The 22,940-nt window shown below is 35.3% G+C and overlaps 1 protein-coding gene across 1 annotated transcript; it reads right to left on the bottom strand.

The window, feature by feature from the left end:
- Window positions 1–19,753: 19,753 nt before the first annotated feature.
- Window positions 19,754–22,283, bottom strand: LOC131073848 (uncharacterized). The gene is made up of 3 exons (XM_058010360.2): window positions 22,130–22,283; window positions 21,875–22,011; window positions 19,754–20,288 (listed from the first exon to the last, which is right to left on the bottom strand). The coding sequence occupies exons 1-3, from the start codon at window positions 22,145–22,147 to the stop codon at window positions 20,036–20,038; spliced, it is 408 nt and encodes a 135-aa protein (XP_057866343.1). The 5' UTR covers window positions 22,148–22,283; the 3' UTR covers window positions 19,754–20,035.
- Window positions 22,284–22,940: the final 657 nt, after the last annotated feature.

Here is a 22,940-nt window from a genome sequence, read left to right as displayed (position 1 = left end):
TTGGATTTTTGATCTAATTCCCTATATTCTCTCTGTAACCTAATCCAGATTGGTTAGGGTTTCTGAACTTAATGTAAATCACAGTTCTATAAAGGCAATATTGTAACATATTTTCAGGGTTGTCCCTTCAATTCTCATAGAAATTCATGCTTTTATATATCTGTAACTCTACCTTGCTTTTATAAATCTACGGTCTATTTTACCTTGTCTCTTTCAGATATCCTATGCAAAAATTGATATACCTCTGTATCTGAATTCCTCTCTTTTTTTCCAGATTGTATGATTGTATTAATTTAGCTCGTAGATGTTATATTGTGAATGCTCTTTCCTTTTAATACCTTATGAATTGTAACCTTCATAGGAACCTTTAGGAGACTGGTCAAGTTAGAGATTTGTGTATGTTGGGTACTTTTTTTTGTTGTTTTGTGCAATCATAGGCAGGGGAAGACCAATTCTAATCATGGTGCATCATTTCTTTTATTTTTTTGATTCCTTCTTCCCTTTTTCCTCTGTAAATTAGTAAAATAGATTTAGGGATGGGTTTACAAGTGTTGGGTTGGTTCAACATTGCATCTTGATTGGAAAGGAAGCCAACCTTCTCCAGAGATTCAACTTCACATGCACAAGGTCCCACATTTAGAGGTTGTTTCCATGTTTCACAAGGTTGTCTAAGTTAATAGCACAGACAAGGGTGCAAACTTTTGTGACAACAGTTTCCTCTTCATGTATATATGTATATACATATATAAAGCAATACTTTGACAACATTCATGCATCCTTAAAAACACATCGGGTTTTCTTGTGGGGCCAATAGTACACAAATAACTTTTCTATCAAGTCTTGTATGCAACTTCTGTATTAGATTGTGTAAGCAATTTTTTAACCATCAATGTTTCGAATCACACTCTGTGATTCATCATCAGGATGTAAGAGAGATTAAGGAGTTGAAAGATGAATCACAGAGTGTGATTCAAAACGTTGATGGTTAAAAAATTGCTTACACAATCTAATCCAGAAGTTGCATACAAGATTTGAATGGATTGTGGAAATCTTATAGCTTTGATTTTCTATCAAGATTTTGTTTTAGACAACTTATTTTAAAAAAGACTACTTTTTTTGTCTAAATTTCGACGGCAACTAAGCTCCATTTAAAATATCAAATACAAATAAACCCTCCAAGAAACCATCATAACCTCTTTCACACAAATGCATTTCACACCAAGTAAAACCTAGGATTATTTTAAAACCCTCTTCGACCATCCCAACACAATGACAAGCTAACGAGTATGGTTTGGGCAATATACGTACCCGATAAGGGTTGATTTTGATCTCAAATATTTAAAGGGTTTATTTTAAAAATATATTGATAAATTGTATATTCAAAATAAATGTATAAGTAGTTTTTGGGTAATATTAAATTTGGTAATTTTTATAATGAGACATTGGAAAAAAAACATGGTAGAGATTGTGATATGCACAATGTTTCTAGCTTTCATAAAATTTGATGTGTATGCTTTCATTTTTTTAATGTTGAAAATGATTTGAGATGAAAGTTTTGTTTGTTTCATTTTGTTTAAATATTCAAAATTATTTTTGAAGGAAGTACTTTTAAGATAAGATTAAATTTGGTACTTTTTTTTATATTTTTAAAAGTATTTTTATAATGAGACATTCGAGAAAAAACATGGCAGAGATTGTGATATGCACAATGTTTCTAGCTTTCATAAAATTTGATGTGTATGCTTTCATTTTTTTTAATGAAAATGATTTGAGATGGAAATTTGCTTGTTTCATTTCATTTAAATATTCAAAATCAATTTTGAAGGAATTTGTTTGCTTTGTTTTATTTTTTATATTAAAAAATAAATTTTGAAGGAAAGTTTTGTTTGTGTCTCATACTTAAAAAAAAAAATTATAATAAAAAATATTGTATTATGCAAATGAGTGTATATATATATATATATTTTAAAATGTTGTATTATATAGATGACAAGTGTATATTTTATATTTAAAAAATATATATTTTACATTTTTTTAAATGTTGTACTATGAAAATGAAAAGTGTATAATTTTTTTAAAAAAAAAGTATAATTTTTTTTAATATTAAAAATCGAGGGAGAACTGTACATAAAAAGAGAAAGTTGTCATCGCCACATGACAGCAGAAACAGAAGCTATACTAGGATGAGAGTCTGAGAATGCTCCATAGTGTATGACCCAAAAAGAGATAAAAGGTCCAAAAATATACAACAGGGAGAATAAAGAGAAAAAAAGTTGCCATCTAGGACAGAATGCCATCAATGGCCTCCACCCATGTCGTCCACCCCTGCGGTCCTTCCATCCAGACAACGCTCTTATGGCTCAGGGTGTGAGATAACATTGCCACCTGGTCATAGGAGGGCTTCCTGTTGTTTCTGACTTCATTGTTCAGCCTCTTGAGCACCTCTTCGAAAGATGAGAGGTTGTCCATGTTGCATCTCCATTCATACCCATCTTTCATTTCATACACGAACATGGTAGCGTGGCCATCTTTCAGGAATCTCAACAGCTTATTCCTTTCAATGTTCATGGTAAGAGTAACCTGCGTAGCAATTTTTTAAAAAGTGAGTCTTCGGAAATATTTAGTAAGGGCCCTGGTTTGAGCTTCAAACCTGTCAGCATTCCTAACCTTCCATATATACCAAAAGATATTAGCAGATAAAATAAACGAAAAGAGATTAGCATCTTTTTTTAAGCCATGAATATAACCAGAGATAACTTCCATTTTGTTTGTAAGGTCAGGGATAGAAAAGCCAAACATTAACAAGATCTCCCTAGCAATGGAACAGTCAAAGAAGATATGCCTTCCAGTATCAGGGAGTTTACAAATAGAACAAAGCTCAAAATCATCACAGCTCCTTTTTAAAGGGAGCCTATTCAACATCAACAACCATTTAAAGCACTTGAGTTTGGGCTCAATCGGACTTTTCCAAAGTCTGCTAAAGATTTTCTGCCACTGTAGATCAGAAAGGTCAGAGTACCATAACATATTAGCATGAATAATAATAGAGGAATCAGAGTTCAGCTTAGCACATATATTTTGTGCCTTAATTTTAGATAAAGGATTAAGGAAACTATGTGAGTCCACACAACACTCCTTAGGTAATCCAAGGTCCGCACAAGCCTGCTTAATCAAGTGATAGGTTCTTTTTTGAGAGGAAGGGAGGTCGAATTTCAAGCTGAGTTCTTTCCATCATGGGATATTCCCATGCTCCAACAAATCAATGAAAAGCTTAATGCCTTTGTTGGCCCAGGCCCTAGCCGAGCACCCCTGTGTGAGAGCCAGAGGCTTGCCCGCATGATAAAGGTTCCACCAAATAGACCTCTCACCATGGATAAGGTCACCACTACTGGCACTAGTGTTTCCTAAGAATCCTCTAACATGTTACCAGGCCTTCCAAATAGACCTAAGCACACAGGAGCCTTGGACAGAGATAGGGAACTTACCGGCCACGAGATTGGCAAAAGGTAAGTCTTTCCAGGTGTTGGCCTTCTTCGGAATGGCCCTCTCAATGTTGCTCCTGATTAGAACTTTCCAGGGCTCCTGCCCTTCCAAGGCATGAAAGATCCATTTAGCCACGAGAGCAATACCTTGGGTCCTAAGATCTTTTAAACCAAGGCCACCAAGAGTTCTCTCCGTGTGACACCACTTCCAATTAACAACATGAAGTTTCTTATTGCCTTTACCGTCCAACCAGAGAAACTGTCTAATAGCCTTCTCAATATCAAGGATCTGATAATTGCTAAACATCTAGGTAGAGGAATAGTAAATATTGTAAGATGAGAGGATTTTTTGGCAAACTTGAACTCTACCAGCTAGGGAGAGGAATCTATTGTTCCATTTGTTCAGTTTCTTTTCAATTTTCTCTTTAACCCAGAGCCACATATCCTCTAGGGAGGGGGATACAGAGAAAGGAGCACCAAGGTATTTAACAAGCTTGGATGGGCCACCCCATTGGTATCCAAAGTTCTCAAACCAGTCTGGGGGACGTTCCTTCCAACTAAGGAAAGTTGACTTGGCCTTAGAGACCCGGGCTCTCGAAATAGAGCCAAATAGGTGAAGTTTGTGATTAAGGTGCTCTATATTAGTTTTGGTAAGTTCCACAAAGAGGGCCGTGTCATCAGCAAATTAGATGTTGATAAGTTCAATGTTATCAGGGAGCCTAACTCCGTTAACTTTGGGGGAGAGCGAGGTATCTCTAAGGAGATAGTATATCGCATCAGAGGCAATGACAAATAGGGCAGGGGCCAGAGGGCACCCCTAGAGAATGGAGCAGGAGAGAAAAATAGGAGGTGAGAGGGAGCCATTAACATCAATCTGCGCGGAAGTATCCTGTAGAAGGACTCTAATATAGGAGCAAAATTCCCTAGGAAAGCCAAAGGATTCAAGCATTAGGAGGATAAACCCCCATTCCACCCTATCATAGGCTTTTTCGAAGTCTAGGAGAAACATAGCAGCATCTTGCCCATAGACCTTAGCCCAGTCCATAGTTTCCCAACTGGTGATAAGGTTTTCCAGAATATAACGACCTTTAATGAAACCGGTCTGTGTAGAGCATATGAACCTAGGAAGGATTTTTTCCAACCTCATAGCAAGCATTTTGGCCAAGATTTTATAGGAGACATTGAGGAGAGTGATGGGCCTCCAATTTTTAATGAGGGCCTTATCCCCATCCTTGGGTATGAGCTTGATAGTGCCCTTGTTGATAGAGCCTCCAAGAGAGCCTTTTAGGACAGCCTCATTGTACATGTCCAGAAGGTCAGAGCATATCCAATCACTACTAGCTTTGTAGAATTCAATACGGATCCCGTCAGGCCCCAAAGCTTTATCGTTATGGAGGGAGTTAATGGCATATTGGATTTCATTAAGGGAGAAAGGTCGCTTCAGGAGGCAGGCATCTTCCTCAGAGATCCTTATGGGGATGATGGCTTGAAATTTGATTCTAAGAGTCTTATCTGCCTCAGACTCCTCAGAGGTGAATAGCTTTTGATAGAAGAGAGCAAAGACCTCTTTAATCTTATCCAGATCAGAGATCTCATCATTATCAATGATGATTCTATCAATTGTTTCCCGTCTATGTTTTTGCCTAAGGAGGTTAAAGAAAAACTTGGAGCCTTTGTCACCAAACTGTAGCCAGTGGGTGTGGGCCCTGATCATGGCCCCCTTGATCTTGGTTTGCTGGTGTCGTCTTAGTGCATCCCTAACACTAGCCACACTAGTAGTCAGTTTAGGGTTGGATGGGTCAAACTAGGCATCATTCTCCACCCGAGAGAGGTTGTTGCTGAGGATGCTTTCCTCAAATCTGTAGTCTTTGGCACTTTTCTGACCAATCGTTGGCAGGAGTTTTTGCTAGGAGTTAATATTAAAGTTCCATCTGTCAATGTGGGAGGTGAGATCCTTGTTATTTTTATTGATCAGTCTGATAATGTTGATGGCAGAGAGCACATCCGTATCTTGGAGGAGGCGAGTACTGAGAATGAACTTCTTAGGCCCTAACCTACTTGTAGGGGGGGGGGCAACTAATCTGATATGAGTAGAGATGGGGTGATGATCAGAAAGAGTGAAAGGGCAGACCATGACAGGGTTATTATAAGCGTTAGGGGCAAATGAGAGGAGGTCATTATTGGCATAAAGGTGGTCGAGCCTGTAGTAGATTATGTTGGGACCTAGTTGGGAATTGCACCATGTGTTCCATAGTCCCTTGGAATCACCCTTCTTTCCAAGCAACGGGTCAAATAGGTTTCTGACCTGTTTCATTCTATCCCAATGGGATTTCTCTGAACCCTTCCAACAGAAGGTTGTGCCTCCCATTTTGTCCTCACCATGTTCTACCATGTTGAAGTCACACCCTATGATCCAGGGTATGTTGGGGAGGGAGGCAATCCAATCCCAGAGGGCAATTCTTTCGTTATAGTTATTAGACGCATAGATGTTACAGATCCCAAGGAGGGTATTGTTAATACTAACCGAGGCCCAAACAGCCCTATTGCAAGGGGAGCAGCCATTAGCGGTGATGAAATTCGCCCATCTGGGGCTAACAAGCAAACCAACTCCTCCCTTACCCTTGAAATGGCTAGAGCAAAACTTAATAGAGTCTTTCCAAATGACATTTAGATTGGTTTCCAATGTAAAATTAATAGATTTTAGTTCCTGGAGCAACAGAAAGTCTAGATCTTTATGGGAATCCAGAAAACATTTAATGATCCTCTTTCTATCTGGAGCCTCCAAACCTCTCACATTCCATGAGATGACTTTCATGGTAAACAGATGGGGTAATTATGGACCTTCAACAGCCAAAAGGCTACTATCATAGGCAGGGGAGCCCTTGTCCTTTTTTTTAGCAGAGCTAACTTTATTTTTAGACCCCATGGGCCTTCCCCTTCTAGTAGGTTTCGAGGTGCCATCTACTTGTATTTCAAGGTCATCTCCAAACGTATCCTCCTCCAGATAGGTATTTTCTGGGAGAGGCTCTTCTAGTTCTGTAGGTGAGGGAATAGCCTCGGAACAGGGCTCTTGTGGGGGGAGCATGCTAGAGGAGCAAAAAGATGAATTCCTAGCAACACTAGTGCCAACACTGATGGCCTGAGCCATGGTAGAACATGCGGACAAGTCCTTATTGGAGCCACTGCCACTATCGTTACCGAGGGTGACTTCGATTTTCTCAGAGACGTTAGTAGAGCCAGCCCCAATAATGATACTGCCAGAGCATCCTCGGGGGGATTCAAAACTATTGATGATGCTTTTAACCTTAGAGGGGGTGTGCGAAAGATGAGCTGGGGAGGCTTAGCGGAAGCTCCCCCCTTATTCAGGATTAATTGCTGCACATTCTTCCTTCTATGCTTTTTAGAATTCATCACGACCTGGTAGCCATCATTTGATAAGGCAGGGGAGGCGGCATCCGAAGGTTGGAGAGGTGGAGCTGGGACAGAGGGAGGGGGTCGGGGGTTCGAGGTGGGAATGGGAGGCTTAGGGTGGGAGGAAGGGGTGGACTCCATCTCAGGCTGAGCGGATGGGATGGAGTGGTTGTTGGAGGCGAAGTTCGGTTTAGTAGCATCCACGGGCGAGGCATTTTTCCTCAAAATGGGGCAATTTTTCCTTAATGACCCTCACATTTACAAAGGAAACATGTGTTCAAACCTCCCAGGAATTCCAGCGGGCAAGAGAACGCATCCTCTGCAATTTTAAGCTGAAGGGAATTGGGTAAATTAATCCCAGGAAGAATGGAGATGAGCACTCTGACATCCAGATGGGGAACAAGGCGTGGGCTTTCATCCATGCAGATGAATTTACTGAGGGGTTCGACGATTTGGGGGATGAATTTCCATAAAAAGGGCGGGATATTCTTCAGAACTACCCATCGAGGGCTCGAAAGAGCCAAGATTTCTTCAGGATTAGCTTCAGGGGACCAACTTAGGACACGAAAAGCCGTTTTCCCCACATTCCAGTATAATTTATTTAGAACCTTTGATTGCATTTCATGAGAATTAAAAAATATGATGAACAGTCCCTTTTGAATTTGTCTACAGAAAGAAAAATGAAGCCCTAATTTTAGGTTCCAATAATTATAAAACTAGTCATCCATGAATTTTTGTGGAGGGTATCTATCTATATCCACACAGGCAAAGAAAATGGCAGAATCCTTTAACCTATTTTTCTCCAAGGTAATTTCATTTGCCATGGCTTCATTCGGGGAAATGGTGAAGGGATTGAGACCGAAGCTAGGGTCCTTACCTTGTGGATCCATTCCATCGCCATTTGCAGCAGCCACGAACCTAGCGTCTTTCGTGACAGAGCTCAAGCCTCTACCAACGGCCTCATAGAACGATTTCGGCTGCAGAGGAGGTTGGGAAGAGGGCGGCGAGGGTTGGGATTGAGGACCTCCATCAGTCTCTGCCTCCATTAAAGGCAGAGTTGACGTACACCCAAGAGGGGGCGGCAAGGGCAAAGGCAATTACACGCTTACGGAAGCAAAGAAAAACCATAAATGCAGAGTAAAGAAGGGAGAGATAACGTAAACTAGATGGAGGAGGGAGGCCTCCTCCAGTTCCACGCCAACACCTCGGGAAGGGTCCGCAGATGAGGTCGCCAACACACACACACCACCAGTCAGCCTAGTTGCATCCAGTCAGCAAATTCGCATCACCAGACTGCCGAAAAGTAGCAGAAAATGTTATCTCCCATAATAACATCATCAGATTTCTAATTTTAATTTTATTCACAAAAGTATTATTTAAAAAAAAAATATTATATTATAGAAATGACAAATGTATATATTACATTTAAAAATATATATATTAATTAATCTTTTAACCCATACCACATTCTTAAATTTGAGCATATTTCACATATGCACCATCTTGTACTATTCACCTATTCTCTACACTAATTTGTATCATGCTCTTGTTCTCTTGGGATATGATTTTACATAATAATGTTCCTTGATTTCATATTCTTCTTTTCCTCTCCACACAATCTTTAAAAAAATACCTCAATACTTGTTAAATAACATTATTTATTAGTCATTTGGTAATGGACTTTCAACCACACACTAGGAAATTATAATTTATTAAGTCGTTTGGTAATATATGTATGACCTTATTCTACAAGTAGATAGATTTATACACCTTAATAATTCATTTACAAAGAAAAAAACTCTTGAGTAGTACAAGTTATATTGTAGCTATTAATTACTTTATTTCTATAAGAAAATTTTAAAAAAATATTTCCTATAAAGTGAAGATATTATTTATTTCAGATTATCTATGTATTACTTCAGATTTTTTTTTTTCCAAATTTAATCTATCATAAACTAACTTATTAATAAATATAAATAATTTAGAAGAACAAGGGTGAACTCACAAAGCTGGTTCCCACTTTTGCCAACAAAGGAAATTGGCAAAAGCGGAAAATTTTGTTTACGGGGGGTTCGAGCGAAGTGGGGGTGTTCGAACGGAATACCCTTTGGGGTTCGAGCGAAGATCCCACTTTGCTCGAACCCCATCTTTCGAGCGAAGCACCTTTGATGCCCATTTATGTCATTTTTAATTATAGCGCGGGGGTTCGATCGAACCCCCCCTTCATTCGAACCCCCCTAAAAATGGGGGGTTCGCTCGAACCCCCCTTCGTGCGAACCCCTTTTTAAACACTTCTCTGCAGATTTCTACATTTTTTTGCAAATTTTTGGCCTTCAAACCTCTGGTTGAAGGCTCAAATGGAATGATCTTGACAACCCAAAATGTAGTATTATAGTCCTCAAAGCAAGCTTTCCAATGAATATAATTTTATTACATATTGATTTTATTATGAATTTGTTTTTTTAATTTTACCAAATATAGGTTTTTCACCGAACATGAACTTCTCTGTTCAACGCATTGGGAAAAATAGGAAACTAATTCAAAAAAATTCTAAAAAATATCTAAGCCCTAGGTATTGATGTCTTCTTTCTAACAAAAAAAATAAAATTGTATTTCGATATATATAGAATAAGTTATGTGTTCAAACATAAACCTATGTCTGAATTATGAGTAGTCGGACTTCAAAACTTAATAAAATGAAAAATATTGAACATATCACTATCAAACCAACTGCAAGCCTTGGATATTGATGTTACAAACCAAAATTCGAAAGAATTGAGTTTTTATCATTTATAGAAAAAAAGTTATGCGTTTCGGGAGGCACATCACTCTTAAAAAATGTAGTTTGTTGTAAAAAACTACTTTTCGAGGGAGATGGAAAAATTTAAAAAAAATCCTTCAAAAAAATTTGAAAAAAATATATATAGAATCTATAGACAAAATTCTACAAATCACTAATTTACATCATCTTCAAATTCTTAATAGTTTAAAAGTTATAGTTGTCGGAAGTTGAAGATTATTTAAAAAAATTTCATCTCAGTGTCAAAAGTGGCAAAAAAGTGGGAACCATTATTGTGAGTTCACCCACAAGTCAATAATAAGATTTCACTTACAGAGAAGTGTGACTGAAATTAGGTTTAAAGGCCATGGGGTTAATAATTGACCTCTTGGTTTTAGTAAGTTCATTTAATTTTTAGAATCCTTGAATGCAAAGGTAAAGATCTAAAATTATGAATGCATGAGCCTTATCCTAACCTCTTATGGGTTGGATATTCTCCCCTTGAGACACATGGCACTTTTGCCACATGTCTCTTCCCTTGGATACTTGCCTATAAATATCCCCCATTTTGGAGCACAAAAGATCCAATCTCAAGAATTGTTATTATAGGCATATCATTTTATACACATAAAAATGGTCTGAAGATAATTAATTAAATAAATAATTATTTAATTAATCCCCCTTCCCAATTTAATTGAATTCACAAGTGATTTGATTAAATTCCCCATTCATCTACTTATTAATAAATCTAAGGATTTATTTAATAAGTCCCCTTGGATTAATTAATCCTCCCCCATTTGATTCATTCTTCTAATCCCCTAATTAATTAAAACAAATCAATTTATGAGTTGTTGAAATTTAATTAGCCTTTTTCTATTATTTGAATTTTTAAAATTCAAATTCCCCACATGGCTTCTAACTTTTAACCATCTAACCTAACCACCCCCTAACCTAACCCATTCCACCTAATCCTTGGTTTAGCTAACCCCATCCTAACCTCCTATGGGTTGGATATTCTCCTCTTGAGACACATGGCACTTATGCCACATGTCTCCTCCCTTGGACACTTGCCCTCTTCTGAGAAAGATTCCTTGACACTTTTCACCACAGAGATGACAAGTGTCCCTCCCTTCAACCTCTTCTCAAACCTCCTCCAATTTGACCCTTGATATCTTCTTACTCAATCTTGACCGTTGATTCCTGCCACCTCACCCCTAGCCTTGAAAATCCTATAAATATCCCCCATTTTGGAGCACAAAGGATCCTATCTCATTCCATCTCAAGCATTGTTATTAGAGGCATATCATTTCTAGAATTCTAGTTTAGCATTGTTATCATTTATTGCATCTTAGAACTAGCTTAATTTGATCATATTCTAGCATAATTGTTTAATCATATAGCCTAATCAATCTCTCATCTAGCTTAATTGCATATATCATTTAGCATAATCATGCACACCATTAGCATAATTAGCTTCTTGGATCAATCTAGTTTAATCATGCATTTATCTAGCTTGCCATTTAAATCATCTATCTTGGTGTACTCAAGTCACTACGATTGCTCATCTATATCTGAGAGAAAATCCACAATCGCATCTCTTAGGAGGCAATATGTCACTTTGCCATGGTTTATCTTTCATTTGATTTCAATTTGCTAACCATGCTTGTAATGATCCATTGAGTGTTTGTGTTGCAGTTGTAGGTACCCGACTTCACAACCACGACATTTTGGCTCCCACCATGGGGAAGGAAATCTCATTTCTTGGCCTCTTGCATCTTCAAATCTTCAATCTCACAGATCTCTGGCTGTATTGTCTTCAGAATCTCGTACGAGTACCTTTTCAATGTAGTACAAGCTTTTTTGTGAACTTGTATGGATATGTCAGAATACTCGTACTATCAAGTGAAGATACTCGTACAATTTTTTGCTTCTGTTGTTTCAAAATAGATTGGATTTTAGGGTTTTTATGCTTAAATTTGTCTATTACTAATTCTAACCCTATTCTAATTCTGAGTTTTCTCGTAACCTAACTACTTTTCTACATAACATTTTTGTCCAAGATTACGCGGGCCAAAGAATCAATTACTCCAAAACAACATGATTACTAATGTATTGGTTTTACAGGTTGCCTAAGCAAAACTCAACCAAACTTTCTGTTCTTAAAGTTTTCTAGGCACACTTAATTTTCTATTGGTAAATGAACAATCTCATTTTCTATGCTTGAGAAGTTGTCTAAAAGGTAGGAGAGTATTCTCTTGTCTGTATGGACAATCAGAAATCCCGACCCTTGAAGCGCTTCTATGTTTGAGATTTGAATACCTTTAGCGGCCCGATCATGGTGGGAAAAAGTAATCACCCTGTGAGAATGACCCAAGTGAGTAGAGATAGACCTAATCTTTTCGAGTCACTCTAAAAAATAGGCCTCTTGGGATTAAATTCTCAGAGGATGGGATTATTTGAGTTTTCTCTTTTGAGATCTCTCATATCAAACATTTAGTAGTGATAATATGATGAAAACAATAAGGATCCGGTCAACTATTGAGAGGGGCGGGGAGTGAATTAGTAGATAGATAATGAACTAAACTTTCACCAAACATAATCCCAACTCATAAACCAATCACTGAAACTAATCAGTTTAGACACTGCATCCAAAACTGTAATTACACTATCAAGCTTTATCGATTGACTAAAATATCAATGATACAATGTAACAAATCTGAAACTCAGATACCTTTTAATCAAAACATTAAACGAATTTACTATCATCAGTTATAGCTCATTTTAGATTACTTCCGGTCATCTAATCATATCTAAGTGGATTTACTAGTTAAACATATTAACCATATCAAAACATAACCACAAAATCATTCACCACTTGCCACAATGATTTTTGATGTGGAAACCCAAATGGGAAAAACCACGGTGGGGATGAATACCCACAAGTATTCTGAACTCTTCTGAATTTCGCCCTATTAGGAGCCAAGCTTTGTTAGAAGCTTGTACAATAATGTCATGTTAAGAATAGATCCAGTTAGGGACCACCTGGTTAAGGGATTGACTACAATACCTTGTTAAAGGCAATACCCTGTCAAGAGTAACCTTAGTAGAGGATTTCAAATCCAAGCTAATGGATCACCTATTTAGAGGATTTAGACATCACCAAGCCTTTTAAAGCTTACTCGGTTAGGGTATTTAACTGTTGTAATTGTTAGAGAACAACAAGGTCTTGTTGATCTGATAATAGCACTTCTCTGTTTAATCAAATTCTTTTATGCTCCTATCTGCCTTCACAACATTATGCAGACACTCCTTCTGGTTCGGCAACAATCACACTACCACACTTAACCAAAAGTGCCAACACAATTACAAAACAACTCATCGACCTTATAAGCAAATACAATAGGTCAATAACACATCACAAAACCTAAGATCTCATAGAGATTACAAACATATCGGTTCAAACATGACCGTTAGATTACATAGCAATCATCTACACATTATTTTAGACAACTTCAACCGCTCTTGTATCACCACTCATCAAATCCTATAACTCATCACGTGGTTTCCACTTCATGCTATGCACTTGCTCATTCCCAAGATAAATAGTTATCTTCATGCGCTAAAATCACTTTGAAACACATCATGTGCATCATGAATACGTGGCATAATCATCTCCAATCACCATTCAATCATAGATCATCATACCAATTCACCAAGCTCAATCGGTTAGGGTTTTGCTTATCAACTGGTTAGGATTACCGGTTGATCACTCTGCTTAAAATACCAATACTGGTTTCCAACACTGCTTTACTATCGATTACATTACTGCATCACTACCAGTTGTAATACAACTCCATTACCGGTTACTATTGACATCAGTGACAATATTATACATCATTAATACAATCTTCATGCAATGCTAACAATCTCCCCCTTTGGCATTGATGGCAATACAAATATCAATACCCTTTGATTATGATGATTGAGAGTAATGCACATACACAGGTATAGGAATCCCGATTTACATTTTTCATGTACTCTCCTTCAATTGTATCTTCATTTCTTCAGCTGGTAACTAGCTATCAATCATATTCAGTTCTTCTCCTCTTTCAATCATTCAGTTCTTCTCCCCTTTCAATCATTTAGTTCTTCTCTCCCTTTGATAGCAATGCCAAAGTGAAAGTAAAACATATAATAATCTAATTCAAAAAGTTGGTAAATAATTCCTCAATATTTAAAGGATGGTGAGGTGTATTTATTGCTAATTCATGATCCATAAATTCAAGAGTAATACTTATGTTAGTAAGTAAGACTCTTGGTGAGTTACCATGAATAGAGATAATTCACAATAGTGAATAATCTTTTCAGAATATAGTAGTCACAATATCAATCAATCTCACAATCAGTATAAATTCTTATGCAAAAATAGTATAATTCACTAAAATAACAAGAGCCAATGCTTTATATTTTCTTGATAACTCTTCATAAGAATGATACTGCTAAAATTTGTTCAATTTCTAATCAATGAAATAGAGTGTGATGATGTCACAACAATATTATATTCTTATCCCAATATTTTTATGATGAATGTTTGTTCAATGAATATGACACAAACATAGAAAATAATTATATTGGTTAGGATGTACAAGATACCTGATAGGGTTAGTTAAACCCAAGATTAGGTGGAATGGGTTAGGTTAGGGGGTGGTTAGGTTAGGTGGTTAGAAGTTAGGAGGCATGTGGGGAATTTGAATTAAAAAAACTCAAATAATAGGAAAAGGCTAATTAACTTTCAACAAACTCATAAATTGATTTGTTTTAATTAATTATGGGATTAAAAGAAATGAATTGAATGGGGGGAGAATTAATCAATTTAGATTAATTAATCAAAGGGGACTATTGAAATGAACTTATTAAATAAATCCTTAAATTTATTAATAAGTAGATGAATGGGGGAATTTAATCAAATTGCTAGTGAATTCAATTAAATTGGGAAGGGGGATTTATTAAATAATTGCTTACTTAATTAATTATCTTCAGACCATTTTTAGGTGTATACAATTTCCTTACATAAAATTTAACCTATGATTTAACTTTAGGAAATGGGAAAAATAATTTGGGGATATCGCTGTTTTTCGTGAATATACAACTCTGTATTTTTGTCTCATGTGATGGAGTCATGCTCTTTTCTCTCGATTATTGATTGAAATATGTTTAGTTGTGGTGTTGATAGAGTATTGTCTTGTTTTGGGTTCTCTATGGGTTGTAAGAGGCTTTTGGTAACTCCATTTTTGTGAAGTTTGGGTATTTGCCATGTAGTTTTGGAATGGAGAATTCTTCCTAATTATTCAATGTTATTTTGATTTGTTTACGTGTTTCTTTTGGTATTGGTTGGGCGTCACTTTTTTGTCTGATTTCAGGACTTAATAATTTTTCCCTGATTTTTAATTTGAAGTCGTAACTTAGCCTTTTTTGGTTGTTTTTCCTTTTTGTGTCACATTCGCTAAAACAATAATCATATGCGCTAAACTATTTTCCATATGCATTAAACTTTAAATCATATGCATTCAAACAATTGTTGAATGTGCTTTAACAATTATTGTATGCGCTGAAGGATCAATCATATGCACTGAAGAAATAGTTATATGTGCTATTCTGCTTATCATATGCGCTATTATGTGTTGTTTGTATTATTTCACTTTCTGGAGTTTGCAGTTTGATCTTTTGGATTCTCAATTTGTTTAAGGGGTCTACCAAGAGGTTGTGTCATGTTTCTGAGTGCTCTTGGTTGTCCGAAGTAGAGATTTAATATAATATTTGGTTATTCATTTGGTTGCAAGATGTATAATACCTCACTACAATGATGACTTTTTTCTTTATGAGATTTATGTAACTATGTTGGATTGTGTTATTGGCTCAATGTGTATTTATGATGTTCTATCTTGGTTATCCAGATGTTGGTTTATTAACTTTATTGTTTGAGTAGGGGGAGTGGGCTTCCATGAGTCTGCCAAGGTCATGAGGAATAGACTGCTAGGATTCTTGAGTAAGAGAGATGGGGTCTAGACTAATTGGATAGCTCATTGGAGGTTTTCCACTGTAATTGATAAGTGATCACATAATAATTAATCTTAGGTAGAGTAACTCATCTAAAAAAGATAATAATTGTGTTGAGTGGTGCCTATCTCATGGATCGGATACCAGAGTGAGGTAAAGGATCTGGTAACCAAGTAAACCGAACTCCTTGATTTCCTCAAAGGTTGAGATGGTTCTACATGTGTATCCTTTGTGGTAGCATGTGATGACACTCTTTCCCTACATGTTGATTTTAGTTCCTTTTATCTTGTTGTTGAATTGCCTCTGGAGTTCTCTTTGTTGTTTGGTACGTTTCTCCTTGGTTGTGTTAGAGTTGTTTCCTCTTTGGTTGATAGGTGTCAACTTAGATCTAGAGTGTGTGTGGGATCTTGTGTCATCTCCTAGCACGCGAGGTGGTTCCTTTGGTTCCACATGGTCAGGTGGTTGGTGCCTTTCTTCCATTGGGATGTTCTTTCGTGGATGCTTTTCTTGAATGCTTGCGTGGATGTGGATCTCTTATCTCTTTAGTTCTTGGATGGATATTTGTAGCAGCTTATTGATCATGATTCATTTGACATGTATATGTAATTGTAAATGATCTAACTTTGCTTATTGTTGTAAAAACATTGTAATCGTGTATCTAGTAGATGTTATTAGGAAAATGATGTGTTATATGTATCTTGAGAATGATTCATTAATTGAAAATATTGACATTGAAATATGGATGTGTACCTTGTACTTAGATGATGTAATTGGTTCATATTGCTATGGTCAAATGAAGGGGTAATTGGTATTGATATGTGTATGTGATGCTTAAGGAAATGATTGGTTGGGTTTAGGAACATTTGCTATTGGTGCTTTAAAATGAACTTAATGGGAAGGTTAGAATAATCATAGATCTTTCTAGGATAAAGTAATGAATTCTTGTATGGTTGTGTGAAAGGAATTAATGATAGTAAGTTAGTTTGCTTTTATATTATGGAAGTAAATATGTTATCATTTTTAGAATTGGATAAGTGGTTAGTTAAGTAATGGCGTTGAGATACCCCAGGGAAGGTAGATGATTATTGTGTTTTATATCCGCTCGCATATTTTGGTATGTATGTTAAGTCTATGATGTGTAATTGTTGTTGTTTTAAATGCATATGCGTAGTTGATTATGTATGTTGCATTAGTGTATATGATGTTTAAAAAAAAACTGTTATCTCTATTTTGCATGTTAGTTAGTGTATTTCTCTAGGGTATTTTGGCGGGCTATTATACAAGTGAAATGAGGTAACAATTAGAATTGGAGATTGGAATTAATATGTTTGAAGCTATTATAGGAATTAACTTAAAGATATCAGATTCTCTCATATTGGTGAGAAGGGGATTATAGTTACAAATCAAGTTGCTAATAGAGGAGTCATATTCAAAAGTAAAAGAGGGTGTGCCTTTGTTTGCTCTTGGAATGATTTACTATTTGAGGCTATTCTTCTAATCCATAAAGACTTGTTGAGAAATCCTCCTATTAATGGGATAGAGTGACAATGGGTAGGACATCCATTATAAGGTTGAGAGCATGGATAATTATATGTTGATGACCTTCACTTTTGAAGCATAAGAATTGAAGGTGATGGAATTGCTTTGCATTACTCATCTTTCCATGTTCAAAATTTTAGAAGTGTGGTGGTGTCTCATGGCTTCAATAGCTAGTGCTCACCATTTGGGTGGTAAAATTGTAGATAGAAAGCATGGAAATGAAAAGGAGGAGAAAAAATTGAAGCAAAAGAAACTTCATGCAACTAGTGCAGAAGTGATGGCAAACTTAGTGGCATTTGTTGATCAAGAAATTGATGACCCTACACTTGGACAATGGATGGTCCATATCTAAGAGTTGGCCAAATGAATGGATGATTCTCTAGGGATGAGTATACATTCAATGATGGCTACTTTTGGATTTAGATGGTATAAGGAGAAGATGGAATACATTTAACGCAACTCAATCACTTTCATGTGTGTGTATGATTTCACTAGCAACCAATTCATACCTTCTCCAATTCATACCTTCACCACAACATTGAAGATGTGGTCCAACTGGCCAAGGTACATTTCAATTACATCCTAGAGAACCTTCATGACATCAAGAGGCCATAAAAATAATTACTAAAAATTCGTAGATTATTCTTATTATGAGGGCTATTTCATTGTTCTTAGAATACTAGAATTCAAAGGAGGTGAAGACAAAGGTTAAAATATGGGTGAAAATGTAATTGTCTAATAGAGGGGATTGGGGATTGTCTTCACCTCTATTAACTTCTCAGACTTATTTAATACTAAGGTAGTCTTCAGTTGGCCATAAAAACAATTACTAAAAATTCATATATTATTCTTATTATGAGGGCTATTTAATACTAGGTTAGATACTGGAGTTGGGGGTATAAGTTTTTAAAGATTTAGCCATTTTGTTTAGGTGGTAGTCTTCAGTTGGCCATAAAAACAATTACTAAAAATTCATAGATTATTCTTATGATTTAGCCATTTTGTTTAGGTGGTAGTGTGGTTTTAATTTCATAGTTTTCTAATAGATCTCATCAACCAACAAAACAATAAGCTCAATAAAGAGCTTAGGCTTAAAAACAAACAAAAATAAATAAATTTGAAAATGATCTTTAAAACATCTATTAAGTCGAGTCATGTTCTATAATTGATCTAATTTAATTTTCATTTCAACCAAGATCAAGAGTAATAAATAAACATATAATAGATTTAGAATGATGTGATTGTAATAACAATTTAATTAGATAACCTTAATCCAATCTCAAATGATTTTAAAGTAAAGAAATTGAATTTCGTTAAATTCATCCAATTTAATTTTCATTTCAACCAAGTTCAAGAGTAATAAACAAACATATAATAGATTTAGAATGGTATGATGTAAAAATATTCAGTAAAAATATTCACAACATAACAATTTAATTAGATAACCTTAATTCAATCTTAAATGATTTTAAAGTAAAGAAATTAACCTTAATCCAATCTCAAATGTTTAAAAGTAAAGAAATTGAATTTCGTTAAATTCAGTAATATAATACATATAAATAAATCATCTTACATCTAATCAAATAATTAAAAAATATTTAAATATTTATATTTAAATTTAAATTACTTTAAAAAATGTTTAAATTCAAAAAATAATCTAAACTAAATCCATACCGATGAATATTTCAATTTTAATAAATCCAAAAAAAAAAAAAGAAGAAAGCCCAAATCCATGCTTATGAATGCCATAATATTGAATCTATGAGATCAAGTAAAGAAATTAAATTGTAATGTTGCCATTGAACAAGTACCCACAAGAACATGCCACGTGTAAAATACTTGTTGCATTGAGGAAGGATTCTAATTAAAGTGTGCAATTTTCCTATTACAACATGAACTGTACTTTTTTATTTCACAGAAATTCTTGAGTATTACTGAAATGTACTAATTATTAAGCACATCGGTTTGAAGCATAAGAACAAATTAAACCCATTTTCTCGGTTTGAAGCATAAGAACAAATTAAACCCATTTTCTCTTTCATATTTCGTCTTCTGCATTTAAATGTGCATTAACTTGTTGTGAATGTGAATTGTTAACATGTTTTTAATTATCAACATTCAAAACACTTCCCCATGATAGTTTGTATTGGAAATTTTTCCACAGTTTAAGTGATCCTAGAAAACTTTAGATGATTGACAATCTATGATTGATTTTAATTTTAATATGATTGACAACTTATGATTGATTTTAATTTTAATATCATGTAAAAAAATTTCCACAGTTTAAGTGATCCTAGAAAACTTTAGATGATTGACAATCTATGATTGATTTTAATTTTAATATGATTGACAACTTATGATTGATTTTAATTTTAATATCATGTAAAAAATTTTGTTGCCAATATTTACATTGGCAAATCAAACACTATGATCCATCCATTACCAGATAGAAAGAATAGTTATCAGACAGAAAGAGAGAAAGAAAGAAGAGAAAGAGAATTCACATACATATATAAAGATAACAAGATACAAAGGTCTATGTAAAGGTAACAACAATTGACGTACATATATGGTGGCAAGATAAGATACATCTACTTATAATCTAGCTACCTTAAATGTTTCTGTTACTCCAACAGATATTATAGTATCTACAGGCTCATGTCTGCTCATCAAAACATGAGAATATATTAAGATGCATGGGTTTAATAGTAAGTATTGTTTAAAATTGTGATTGAACAAATGTGGGTAGTGAAGGTGAGTTAGATATCTAAGGCATGGACTTGGAAAGTTGAGTGGTGTGGCTCACTCTCCTGAAAAAGCTCTTGTTCCTGAAGTCTTCAGATTTTTGTAGGGCAAATTCAGGGTCCTTCACTTCAGGCATGCTTTTCCTCTTCTTTTTGTCCACACTCACATTGGGGGAATGTAGCAGTTGCTGCTTCATTGTAAGAGACCCCAGGAATACTGCCATCAGAGTCATCCCAAGAATTGTGTATATTGGTAAAAAATCAGGTTTCAGATACCTGCAAACAAATACAACATTGTTAACAAAGATGGTAATTTTATATGGCTAGCTTTTACACACAAAATTTTCAGAAAAATCCCTTCATAAACCATATATAGCAGTAGTAAAAGCCCAATAAAATTATATATTTAAGAAATCCCTTCATAAACCACATCTAGCAGTAGTAAAAGCCCAATAAAATTATATATTTAAGCTTCTGAAGGCAAAATGATCACAAAACTGCTAAAACCCAGAAAAAATCATATTTAACATATTGAGAAGTGAAAAAAAACACCACAAAAATCATATTTGCCATCTTGGAAAATGAAAAAAACAATCAGAAACCTTCATGAATGGTTCAATCCATGAGGATAGTCCAGCCAATTGTGGAAGTTTTAGATAAAGTTAGTACTGCAAACCTTGTCCTACCAATATTCACATAGACAAAAATCTTCCAAAATGATTGTTTTTTTTTAAATATTAGTTTTCTAATTGTTTTTTTTTAAATATTAGTTTTCCTAGCAATATTCACATAAACAAAAATCTTCTAAAATAATTGTTTTCCTTTAAATATTAATTTTCCACAATCCATACATTTTGTTACTATTTCTAACTTGGATTGTATTTTGGATGACACTCCATTGATTGCTCCATCATCAATATGATAAAAACTATCCGAGATCTATAACAGGATGATGATCTATTATCAGGATCTATAACAGGAACTATCAGGAGCTATCATCCTGATGATGGAGGAGGAAGAGTAGTGATGGAGGAGGAAGAGGAGTGGAGGAAGAGAATAGTATGATTTATGAAGAGGAGTGGAGGAAGAAAAATAGTATAATTCATAATTTTTTTTATGCTACTATTTCTGATTGTGTGTTTTAGTGGATGAGTGGATCCAACTCATCCATCATCAGGATGAGTGAAAAGATCAGGAACTATCATCATCAGGATGATGAAGGAGGAAGAATTCTATCATCCTGATAATTGTTCTTTTTTCAGATGTACTAAAAAGAGCTGTTTTTATTTTTTAATTTATCAAAACTTTTCTTGTACATTCAATGCAAATTATTTATAATAGACCCCCAATTTCCCCATTGACTCTAAAACAAGTAAAGAAATTCATTTTTTTTTTTAATTTGTCCAACTTTTCTGATGCATTCAATGCAAATCATTTATAATAAACCCCCAATTTCCCCAATGACTCTAAAACCAGTTATTCTAATCATCGATAATAAACCCCGAATTTTCCCAATGACTCTAAAACCAGTTTCTGTCTGCTCTTTCGCCATTTTAATCTAATTCAGAGATAAAACCAAGACTTTAAAACCTTAACATCAAGCCACCTCTAGTTTCTTGGGCCCCACAAAAACATCCACAAGATGATGAAAAGTTAAGGTTAAACGCAATGCAAACAGAGCATGATTCCTGTACTTATGAATCATGGGTTTTTGCATATCTTATTGCACCCTTACAGTGTATAAAAAAACTGTTTTCTCCTACGGATGATCCACAAACAGCATAGCACTAAAACATCTAAAACATTAAACAAAAAACAGATTACTAAAACAATGCATATAATAAACAGCTTTGTGAGGCAACCTTAGGGGTCCTGAAGCTGCTACTCCTCCATGAGATGCTGATGATGATGAGCCATGGTGAGGCTGCATTCTAAATTGGGTATAGCTAGAAATCTGTCTTGTCTTCTGATACTTTGACAGAATGCCATTCCAACAAGCCTGCAAATTTCATCACAGTAATCTCAACTTCCACCAATCCAAGCATTGTGCAGAAAATCCCTTCTAAATCTAACTAGGAAAAAAAAGCATGCAGATGGTTTAGTACCTAGATACTTACCGTTGCTCTCCAAGCCATTATGAATTTTTTTTGGTTAGTCTGATCAGATGTTCTGATGAAGATCGAGTACTAGAATGATTTTTCTTCAGTTGAAGCTGTGCATTTAAACAGTAAGAAAAGGTCTAACGAGGATGGAATTTCTGAACTTAGACGCTTGGTGCTTCAGTAATCCGCCACCTATCAACAGCGACCAGAATGGCTGCCACATCATATTGTTTTGGGGAGCGTGATATCTATACATATCAAATCTTTTTATGAGTCAGATTTGCATCAGTCATATCATCACACCTATCAAATTTGAGTGTTTATTATCAAATAGGACACTGAGCAATTCTGTTATTGGCTTTACTTATGCTAACGGTCACCACAAGTCCACCCCCCTCATAAGATTATCTAGCCCCACATTAGAGACCCAAAACTATAAATGAGATTAGTTATAAAACCCTCTTTGCCAATAGTTTATTTTCATTTAATTGAAACTTGAATGCTTCTTTTTTTTAAATTGATACTTTGTTTGGGAGGATTTAGTACACTATTTGAGCACGTTTCAACGGTTGTGATAGTAGTTGTTGATAGTAGTTTATTTTTATTTCAATGTTGAAACTTGAATGCTTTACTTTTAAAAAAGTAACTTCGAGTTTCATATAATAATCTTAGTTTAGTTGTCTAGGAATCATGAAAATTGGGGAAACTCCATATTACCATACAGTTTCTCATTCGTGAACATATAGGTTTGAGGAAATGGTTATGTAGTCATTAAGGTTCACCATGGCATCAATAGCTGGATGCTACTTTAAAGTTTTGACTTCTC

Source organism: Cryptomeria japonica, chromosome 9 (assembly GCF_030272615.1).
Source record: "Cryptomeria japonica chromosome 9, Sugi_1.0, whole genome shotgun sequence".
Lineage (NCBI taxonomy): Eukaryota > Viridiplantae > Streptophyta > Pinopsida > Cupressales > Cupressaceae > Cryptomeria > Cryptomeria japonica.
Note: the sequence above shows the minus strand (reverse complement) of the source record. Positions and strands in the feature narration are given on the sequence as shown.

Excerpts from the sequence above, each read along its gene's own strand:
- LOC131073848 (XM_058010360.2), bottom strand. Across the intron at positions 20,289-21,874 it reads GCAGCTTCAGGACCCCTAAG|GTATCTGAAACCTGATTTTT; the intron begins GTTGCCTCACAA and ends ATTTGTTTGCAG.